At 48.1% G+C, this 11,433-nt stretch overlaps 1 protein-coding gene across 1 annotated transcript; it reads right to left on the bottom strand.

Moving 5' to 3' along the window:
• Nucleotides 1-4,102: 4,102 nt before the first annotated feature.
• On the bottom strand, nt 4,103-6,637 carry LOC124667364 (ABC transporter G family member 6-like). Its single transcript, XM_047204657.1, has one exon. It carries the CDS (start codon nt 6,635-6,637, stop codon nt 4,364-4,366), a length of 2,274 nt encoding a protein of 757 aa, XP_047060613.1. The 3' UTR covers nt 4,103-4,363.
• Nucleotides 6,638-11,433: the final 4,796 nt, after the last annotated feature.

Raw genomic sequence — 11,433 nt, 5'->3', positions numbered from 1 at the left:
TGATCAGTGAATTTGCCGAGGCTGTTCTTGGGATTAAGACTGAAGAGATGATTAGGAGAATGGTTCCATCACTCATGCCAAAGCTTATCGTGTCTCACCCAAACAATGACCAAGCAGTTATTACTCTGCATGAACTGGCAAACTATCTAAACACTGAACTAGTACCATTGATTGTTAATACATTATCTAAGGTGCTCTCCTTTGCTCTATTTTATGAAGATGGGCAGCATTTGCCATCTGTTCTACAGTTTTATCACACTGAAACTGGAACTGATAGCAAAGAGATATTTGCAGCTGCTTTGCCAACACTGCTTGATGAGAACATATGTTTTCCTAGAGAATTTGATCACATTGAGACAGATAGAAGGTAACTTCTCTTTTCACCATAGACACAGCTCTCCACGTACTTTCACAATTAGGCATAAGGTTGAACGAGATGTAATGGAGTTTAGATTTTCAGGGCAACAAAAATCTCTCCAACAATACATAATATTGCAAGAATTTTGGTAGGCAATGACACCCTTCCTGAGTTCTTGAAGAATGATTTTGTCAGACTTCTCAACAGCATTGGCAAGAAGATGCTTCATTGAGAACAGACCGTCGGTCTGGTGGCAAGGCATGTGAGAGCGCATGCTGTCCACCCGGGTTTGAGCCTTGGGCTCGGCAGGGTGCTCAGGAGTTTTCTTCTATACAGAAATATCAACGGGTGTTAGTGCCTAGGTTGGTCTTGTTTTTTTAAGAAGAGGCTTCATTCTGATGACAATAGTCGGGTTTCTTCTATACAATACTCAATAGCATTGACAATAGTCGGTTTTCGAGGTTTGACATTAGTGAGAGGGAAAATAATTTTTGAAACCTAATGTCTTTGCCTAGTGTCAATGCGAAGATTGACTTTGTGGAGTGCGTATGTCTAACACTAGGCAAAGATGGCGACGTGGCGTTGCCAAATGTAATTTGTGTTTTCTTTTGTACATGGCAAAGAAATCGTTTGCCGAGTACCCGGTATTTTGGCATCCGGCAAAGAGCTATATACTCAGCAAAGATATGGCAACACATGGCAGTATAGCTCCAAGCTTGTTTATATTTTATTTTCTGCAAATACAGAAAAATGCCCTGCACGACATACTGCGATTTCACATTATAATATTGCAACATCGATCTCAGGACATTCCAGGAACACGCAGCTACTCGAATGCTGTCGGGCCGCAGATGATCCGGCACGTACGTACGTGTGCGTTCTGGTGGGGGGTCGCTGAGCTACACCAAGACCAGGACCAGGCGTGCGTCGCGTACGCATGCACATTATTATACGGAGTACCAGGGACTGCTACGCAGCACGGTGCACGCCATAGCCGCTGGAGCGTATGCCGAGCGTTGCCGTATCCGTATTCCCTTCCCCGTCGGTTTGGTACGGTGCAGCTCATCCACTCTTAAGAGTCAGACGCTCAGCCCAGTCCACCACGGCCCGGCCTAACTGATGCTTCTTCTTTCCAAAGTCCAAACATAGGGCTCTGCTGCTCCTGCTCGCCTCCTTCCTAGCATCTCTATAGGGAATCTGCCTGCCAGGCAACCACTAAACCCCTCCAGTCGCGGGCGACGATGATCATGAATTCATCATGATGCTTCCTCTGAAATGGTTCAGTTGCCGGTTTCTGTTGTTCCAAACCTAAGAAAGAACGAGCTAACAGGAGCAGCGCAGAGATCTATTAGCAGTAGGAGACGTTGACCGCTCGTCGGTTATGGATACCCTGTCAGAATGGGATCGTTTATGCAGTACATGCACGTTATGTTCCAGAAAGCTAAGGCCCCGTTTGGCATCAAAGTATTTTTGAAGTATTCGGAGAATACGTTGGTTTGTAAAAGTCTTGAAGTATTAAATTAAGGTTGTGCTAGACTGCTAGGTAGCAAAGTATTTTTGAAGTATTTCACTAATACTACAGTTTATTTTAAACACTAATTAAATACTTTGATGAGTTCATTACCGACTTAAAACTCTGGTATTAATACTGTACTCCAGTATATATCAAAACGTGCTATTTTTGAAGTATTCGAAAAACAACCCGGAACATCTATTTCTGAAAGTGGAGAAATTGAAATCCATTTGCCTTGTAATACTTTAGTTTAAGAACACTGAGTGGCCAAACGGCGCCGGTGCTTGGATGCAACGAATAGATGTGGTTTTAAAACTGAAGCATTCTTCAAAACTGCACTTTTTGTTTTACAACTGAAGTATTCTTCAAAAATACACCCTTTTTTTGCCTTATTGGGGATTTCAATCCCGATCTCTTCTTTCCTAAACAGAAGTACTCTCCAAAATTACAGTATTCTTTGCCCAGCCACTGAGGTAATTGGTTTTCTGCCCCCAATCATGAGGGTGCGATATAGATCCTAGTATCTTACAATACTAAGATCCTACCTGGCTGAAACGATATGTATCTACTGTGTATCCTAATCAGGGTGGTATCATTGTCAGAATGCAATACCATGCTTTGAATCGGTAGTATCCCAATACTTCTACGACAAGTGATACCACACGTTAGTTAAAAACTAATGAAATAATTAGTTCACCTGATGATATCAGCGAGCCTTATAAGCAGGTAATTGCTTCATTGGTTTCATGCTATGGACTAAACATACTATTTGCCGTCTCTGCATCCCTCGTGTGGTGTTGGGCTACATGCTTCAAGTTTAGAATATGATATACCACTCTCTTACGAGAATAATATGACATGGCACTATGTTTTTCTAGAAATATATGGTAGGTAACTATTTTATTTAATACAAAAAATAATTATATTTTGGAAAATAGAAATCTCATAGTATCGTGATACTATGATACGATCCTACGATACGATACTATTGACGAAAAAACAAAACTGGCTGGTAACTCGATACCGAAAACCTTGGTTACGAGGCGCCTGCAGCGTGATGGGTGGTATTAAAAAGACATAGCTCAAAAACAGAGTCTGAAGCTACGATTTGGTAGCAAAGTATTTTTGAAGTATTTCAGCCATATTGTAGTTTCGTAAAATATCTCAGTTTCAAATATTTTGATGTGTTTGGTCGTAATTAAAAATTGGGGTAGTAATATTTGTTTTTATAGTATTGAAAAAACAAACAACTATGGACCTCTTTTTTCTGAAAATGAAGTGTTGATAGGCCAGCTAAATACTAGTACCTCCATTCCAATAAATAAGCCTTATATTATTTTGAAATGTTAAATCATGCAAAGTTTGACCAAGTTTTTATAAAAAAAATCATTAACATGCAAAATACAAAATCAATAGCATTAGATATGTCATGAAATATATTTTCATATGATATCATACCTATAGATTTTTTTTTTAAAAAAGTTTGGTCAAATTTTACTTGGCGACTTAAAAAAAACCTTTATTAATTGGAAAACTTTGTTGCCAAACTTAGGTCTAAATGTTAAACATGTTCTTGTTGCCGTCTCTAATACAACACTGTCATCAAATTCTACTCTAGAACCAAGATGTATGGTCAGTTGCACAAGAAACGCAAAACAGAGTTTTTTTTACATAAGTAGTGTCAACGAAGGAATGATAGACCACGTAAGCTAGTACGTTATCTCGTGATCATCCATCAAGACCCACCAATACAGGTATGACCCTTTGGATATGACACACCTAACAGTCTCCAACCAAACCAATCTCCCCGATCACTCACACACGGTTCTTATCTAACTTCATCTGCGTGTGTTGTAGCATGTTGACTAATGAAAATATCACAGCTTTTTGCGAGTTCTGCATAAATAATTAAATATCTATGTGTTCTTTTCGAGGCTTATTGGTATGTTATCTGAAGCGTTTTTTCTGTTTTTGATAGGACTGAAGTTCTGGTACGAACATAAAGGAACATAATCACATGAGAACAGCACAGATTTATTATGCTATGTTTTATGAAAAGCTCAGAAAGGGGTCCTGCTTTATTCGTTCCAGTGCCCAGAAGAAGTAGCCTTCTACTTTTTGCAGCGGTGAACATGCATTGCGAATGAAGTTCCGAACCACAACTCACCAAATAAAGTGAAGAGAACGAGACGGATAAGAGATCAACAAGCAAGGAACAAACCAGTGCTACTTCATTTTCATAATTGTACATGGCTACAACAGTCTAAGAAGAAGAACAAAAAGGATAGTGGATAGGAAGCATATGTATACTTGCAAAACCTACTTAATTATTTGACTTGCAAAATCACAAAGAAAAGATAGCCAAAAGCAAATCTGTTTAACAATTTCAGAAACCTGTAGCTGATAACTTAGTCATGTCACCCTTTTGCTTGGATTGGATTCAAACGTATGCATACGCGCGCGCGGGCGCCCCTGTACGAAACGAAACAAGATCACCTCCTCTTGTTCTTGCTGCCGAGCACGAGGCTGAAGTAGAAGAGGATCCGGAAGAAGAATCCCCACGCCGCCGTCACGAGCAGGCACTCCCACTTGCCGAGCTGCGTCACGGCCACCTGCCCCAGCACGGTCATCCCGGTGGCGACACAGGTGTCCGGGGCGATCCGGTATCCGAGCGAGGAGCTGATGGACGCCAGCACCCTCTCCTTCACCGCCTCCGGCAGCCTCCCGATCGGCGAGTTGTCGAAGATCTGCGCGCCCCGCACGAAGCACTCGCCGGCGCGGCCGAACTCGTTCTGCAGCACTCCCTCGAACGGGTACTTGACGAGCGACATGTAGTGGAACCACAGCCAGTAGGCCGGAATCCTGTCCCGGTTGATGAAGAAGCCGCTGAAGAGCAGGAAGTAGGCCAGGATGGCCACCACCACCGTGTACCCGATCATGACGTGCGGGATCACGCCGGAGAGGAACGTCACAAAGCCGCTGCCCGCCCAAAACGAGGCCAGGATTGCCAGCGTGTAGAAGGCGAACCCGGACACGCCGCCGGCCAGGCCGACGGCGAAGAACGTGGTGAAGGCGAAGGCCAGAGACAGGACGACGAGCGGCGGGAAGGAGACGATGGCGTTGGAGAGCACGTAGGAGACGTGGCGGTACGCGCCGTAGGCCGTCTCCCGGAGGAACACGTAGCGCTCCTGGAGGAACACCGGGAGCGCGTCGGCGCAGGTGTAGAACATGGTGGACATGGCGAAGGCGAAGAAGCCGAGCCGCTCCTGCGCTCCCTTGGGCGACTGGTCCAGGCGGAAGAAGACGGTGGCCAGGATCACGCCGGTCACCACCACGGCGCCCAGGCGGATCAGGAACAGCTCCGGCATGCGCCGCGTGTTGAGCGCCGACCGCCTCGTCAGCACCTTCATCTCCACCCAGAACGGGTTCGCGTACGACGTGCGCATCTCCCCGGCGGCCACGTCCGCGCCCGACACCAGCTTCCCGCGCGAGACGCTCGCGCTGATGGCCTCCTTCAGCGACATGGTCGGCGCCCACGCAGTCGCGTCGGGGCTAGCCGCGTGCATGATCTTCCACGTGCGGTGGAAGTCGACGAGAGGCTTCGTGCCCGTCGGCGACGACTCGAGCTCGCGGATGAGATCGAGCGCGAACTCGGCGCGGTTCTCGTCGTCGGGGACCGGGAACCCGAACTCGGCGAAGTAGGGAGGGAGCGCGGAGGGTGCTCCGCTGAAGACGGTGCGGCCGCCGGAGAGGAGGATGAGGCGGTCGAGGAGGCCGAGGATGCGCTGGCTGGGCTGGTGGATGGAGGTGATGACAATGCTGCCGCTCTCGGCGATCCGGCGGAGCACCTTGACGACCATGAACGCGGACGTGGAGTCGAGCCCCGAGGTGGGCTCGTCCAGGAAGAGCAGGATCGGGTCGTGGATGATGTCGGTGCCGATGGAGACCCTTCGACGCTCCCCACCAGAGACCCCGCGGTGGCCCTCGTCGCCGATGATGGTGTCGGCGGCCGCGCGGAGGCCGAGCTGGTCGATGAGCGCCTGCACGCGCGAGCGCTTCTTGGCGGCGGAGAGCGAGCGCGGGAGGCGGAAGTCGGCGGCGAAGGAGAGCGTCTCGGTGACGGTGAGCATGGGGAAGAGCAGGTCGTCCTGCATGACGTAGGCGGACATGGACTTGAGGATGTTGCCGGTGAGCGGCTCGCCGTTGAGCGTGACGGCGCCCTTGAGCGCGTCGCGGGAGATGCGGTTGGCGAGCGCGTCGATGAGCGTGGACTTGCCGGACCCGCTGGCGCCCATCACGGCCAGGATCTCGCCCTCCCGCGCCTCCCCGGAGACGCAGTCCAGCAGCGCCTTGGTCCGCGGCGCGTGCGCGTCGGTCGCCGCCGCCGTGACGCGGTCGCTCCGAAGCTGCACGGGAAGGCAGAGCCTCCCATCGGCGTCGTCGCCGCCGTGGCGCGAGCGCCGGACGCTGTATGTCAGGTCGGTGAACGCGAGCCGGAACTGGATGGTCCGGCCCGGCGCGGCACAGCCCGCATTACCGTCGTCGATGCCGCCACCAGGCGTGGGCTGCGGCATCGCGAGCGAGAACACGGAGCCGGAGCCGGAAGCGTCGTCGTCCGTGCCTGCCGGGTCGACGGTGGCGGCGCTGACGAGGCTGAGCATCTCGGAGAGGGACGGGTTCCTCGTCCTCGCCGGCGCTGGCGCGGGCGGCGGGGGCGATGCGAGGAACGGGAGGCGATCTTGCACGGCTCGCGCCATGGCATGCATGTACACAGCAGCTAGCTTACTGGATGGTGTCTACTGGCGCAAAGGTAAGCGGCGGAAAGCCGAGAGCTTAAGTAGGAGGAGGCCGGTGAGGAAGTGGTTTTGAAGAGAGGACGGCGTGGCCGGGGTGGGGTCTGCGATGGCGCTTCTTCTCCAAGGCAACTCGAGGTATGGTTAAGACTTTGGAGCTCATGTTTTAAAGAAGAAGAAGAGTGGCACGTGGATATCGTCATGGTGCGCGCTGGTTCGTGGGAAATGGGCACGATACGATGGGAATGTGGTGATGTAGGAGACGGGGTGGTGACCAACGCGCGCCATTTTTGCAAGCTACGGTGGCGGCGGGGTGCATCGCAATCGCATGGTCTCCGGGGAGAGGGTGGGTTAGCTTACTGCCACGTCTGACGGGTGTGTTTTTTTTTTTTTTTTGACTACGTACGCCCGAAAGGCATACGTTACTTGTATTCATACGGTAAGGAAATACAGTACAGAGCAGTACAAATACGCATAAACCAGAGAGGATACAGGCCAACCAGGTGACACCACTTATCTACGGAGAAGAATCCAGAGAACACTAGTCCTCCGTCTTCGCCGCATCCGCCGCCGCCGCACCGCGCACATCCGACCACCGTCGTCGGAGGGAGGAAACCGCACGGAGAAGCTGCATCCCTGGAGCAGAAGAGGCCCCTAGCACACAGGCGTTGAAGATCCGCAATTTCCACCAGCTCCATGAAGCTGGATCTTGACCCGAAAAGAACATCGGCGGGAGACACGCTCCCAACCTTCTTCAGCTCCGGATCCGTGGCAAACGCCAAGCCGCCGCACAACCGACAGCCAGATCCCTTCCCCATCTTCCGCAAACCAACCCAGCCGCCAGACCCCTCCATCCTCCGCACACATACCTCAGCAGCTCCGCGTCGTCGTTGGAGGGGATGACGCCGCGTCGACAGAAGAGCTCGAGGACGGCATCTCCACCACGCGCGCCCCGCATCGTCGCCATGCCGGTCGCGCAGGAGAACTCCCATAGATCCGCCGCAACCGCGAAGAACGGAGACGGGAGAGGGCCGAATCCAGGAAGACCAAAAAGCCGGACCCGCCGACGCCGCCCCCTCGCAAACGCCGCCGCCGGCACCGAGCCCTACCCTATTTACAGCCGAACGCACAGATCCAGGGTTCCCCCACCCTTCCGCCGCCGCAGCGGACGGAGAAGGAGAGGGGAACCCACGGCGGCGCCGGAGAAACGGGGAAGAAAAAGCGCTCGCCCTCTCGGTCGCCTCTCTCTACTGTTGCTGGAGAAAAGGAAGAGGAGAGCTAGAAAGCGTACGGGTGTGTTTTAGGTTTGGGTGGGTGGTGAGAAAACGTTGACTTTGACAAGCCTTCGCCCGAGTTAGAATTTAGAAATATCAAGAAAAAATGGGAGAGAGAATGTGAATGGTAAGTTGGGCTTTGATAGGATCTTCTGTGGATTAATCACGCTCCTATTTTATGTGGGAGTGGGTCGTTATAATCTCATGTTTTACTCCCTCCGTTCACAAGTGCCCTGCCTTTTAGGTTTAGTCAAAATCAAGGTTCAAAAAGTTTTGACCAAATATATAGGAAAAACACCAACATATGAGATATAAAACAAACATTAGTATGATTATTATCATAAAATGTTCCATCACATTATTTGATTTTGGTATTACGCATGCTGATTTTATGCTATGTCTTTAGTCAAACTTTATAAATTTTGACTTTCACTCAACCCAGAAAGCAGAGTAAATAGAAACAAAGGGAGTACAAATTTCATATGTTTGGCTACTCGTGTATTTACGGAGGAGCCAAGACTTTTGTTGTACATATAAGCAAATTACCATATGATTCAATTCGAATAAAAAATTGATAAATTATAACTATATAAATATCAAGTAAACTAGATATGCATATCAACGTAGTAAATGAAAAAATCGCATCCAGATAATAAGAACCGATTGCATCTACCACATAAACTAGAACTAGAAATTCCAGTGGAGATTGAAACAAGAAAGGCGGAAACACATATGGTGCAGCAACAACGTTGGCGGTGGGGTATTGTTGTCTCCCATGTTGAGGTTGCCGAAGATGTTGTCGATGTTCGGGAAGTTGTCGTTCAAAAACTCGTCATCAGACGATGTCGTGTTGCCAGTAGTCGCGCGAAAGTGCTCCCAAAAAAGTTGATTGCCCCTCACCCGTAGGTCTACGAGAGGCAGGGTTCCAGGGGCCTACTGTCCAGTCGATCGGTGCACGCCGAAGGACGGGATGAGGAAGACGAAGGGGACGGCGCAATGTACTGAAATGAGGCGGTCTCATATGTGTCGTACATGCGACTAGGATTTGTGTTCGCGCTTATAGTGTGGTTCTGGAAGGTAGTGGGACGTAGCTCACGTCCGAGTCGACACAACCACGATCTAGAAAACCGGAACGAAAACAACTGCATTAACACGTCCATTAATGACTCGTAACAGAAATCCTGAATAGCAAAAAAGATAAGCTCGTCTCGGCGGCGCGTCATGATGTGCGTGTGTGACGAGGCGAGGCGGGCGGCGGTGGAGGAGTGCACGAGGGCTCTCTCTCTTCTCACTCACTTATTAGGACTAGAACATACCCCCTTATAAACCACACCAATTCTTTCTCAACTAGCAAGGTAGTCCCACCCCTTGCCATACCACATGGGTCAAGAGAATTTCAGAATTTGTATTGGGCAATGGGCTATGGCCTAAGGGCAATGTTCCAACAATCCCCCACAAAGTCTCATTGGCACATTACGTGAAGACTGTTAAGTGAACTTCCACTAAGAACTTCATATTACACTAGTTTGCAACTTAAATAATGGACTATGCCTTAAACTATAAATTTTATGCGCACTAGGTTCACACAAAGTCTAGACCAATACAGAGCTGCCGCGAGGCTTCCTCGCGGTGTGGAGCTTATACGTCATACTCCTGAGCCTTTCTTGAGTTTATTTGAGAGCACCCAACTCTCACAGATTGCAACATTCAACAATCAGACTCATATAGGTGTGTTCTTCAGAAGATGTTCTCGAGGACAACATCTTTGCTTGAATAAGACACTTAGAACGCATTATGATAAATACCAACCTATCATGCAGATTTGGAGAGTATTGCATCTTCATGCAAAGGTAAAATCAATGTATGGATACTTTCCTCCCGGCTAACCAACAGCTTGTCTCCAGCTCTAATTCACGAGATGTCTGATCACATCGAGTGGATTACCACCGTGGGCAACTGATGGTAACAGCTCTGTGTGTACCAACTCGCTGGGGCTCCAACTGCAGCGTGTTGTAGCAAATATCTTTTCCACACAATGGTGACTTGAGTGTTTATATCGAAATCTCGGGGAATTGGCTTAGGAGCTGAATTCTTCTTACCCTCTTCTAGCAACCTGCAAAGTAAAGTTGTTGCCTTGTGTCCCCAGCTTCACCGTGTGGTTCTCAAGAACAAGGTTTCGTATTACAATAGAGAATATAAGGATAACTAAAAGTAAAGTAAAATAAACAAACTAAGCAAGCTAAACAAAAACATTAAAGGGATAATGGTTTTTTTTGGTTTTGTGTGTGTATGTGGAGAAAGCAGAATCTCCGGCGGGAGAGTGATCAGAAAGGAGGAGGCACAACAGCTATTCTAAAAACTAGATCCATTGGAGTGGGAAGTACTCAAGATGATTTTTTTGGTATTTTCGGATTAATAAATAAAAATAAATATAAAGTGTGGTAATGTTTTGAAAAGGTGTTTCTAATGATTTAAAATGGACTGAGGTTCATGGGTTCACTTGTATACTCTCTTTTTAAGTTGTAGTGGACACAAACAATTCATCAATGACATAATACTGGTGAAACTTCAACACGTGTTTCATAAGCATTGATATGGCATTACGTCCTAACATAGAGATGATGCAACACATTTCTCTTATAATCCTCGAGAAAGGGAAAACTCCAAGCAATCTTGAATTAATAATCAACAAGGTATAGACTTGAGTAGTTTGACATAATGTTTGACTATCAAATATGCTACCTCGAACAAACAAGATTATCACACTACATGATAATTATAGCACATGAATTCACTTTATCCCTAGTGAGGCAGCAAAATAAAGGTAAATACCATAGTAGATCTTGAATTTGTTATCACTATTCAATTACTACCACCATGCTTCATCTAATACACACTTCTCCCTCCCCCATGCTTTTGCATACAAGTTGGATCGGAACAAGTACTTAAGAACGGGGTACATGATATGCATCTACCAATACTTCTTACACATAATAGGTTTCAATCTCATATATCAATATCATAGAATAAAGATTCACCACATAGAAATTGCATATATGACGATAATATTGTTGAGCACCTCATATGGTACTAGTCTATGAAGAACAAAAGAAAAATAGATCAAGCTACTGCCACAAACACATAGTCCAGAGGTACACTAATCCCTCCTAATGATGGTGATGATAGTGGAGACGTTGGAGAAGGTGGAGATCCCTCCGGCAGCGGCTCTGGTGGAGTTCCCCTTCCAATCTCCGTTGATTCTGGCTCATTTTAGGTGTTTCGATGTTTCTGCCACGCTCTCCTTGAGGAAGCCTCAGCAAGTCCTTTATATAAAGGTTTTTAGCTCAGACGGAGTCCATGGGCGAAAGAATCAAGCGAATAGGGCGGTCGAGGGGGGAAGAGCATGGGTGACGTACCCCTCCTTTCCTGGCCACGCCACCTGCCCTCTTTTGGCCCTCCTATACCATCTCGTGACGTCCAAGCGCTCCAGATGCT

The sequence above is a fragment of the Lolium rigidum genome, chromosome 6 (genome assembly GCF_022539505.1).
Source record: "Lolium rigidum isolate FL_2022 chromosome 6, APGP_CSIRO_Lrig_0.1, whole genome shotgun sequence".
Lineage (NCBI taxonomy): Eukaryota > Viridiplantae > Streptophyta > Magnoliopsida > Poales > Poaceae > Lolium > Lolium rigidum.
The sequence above is the reverse complement of the archived record's forward strand: the minus strand, read 5'-3'. Positions and strand labels throughout refer to the sequence as shown.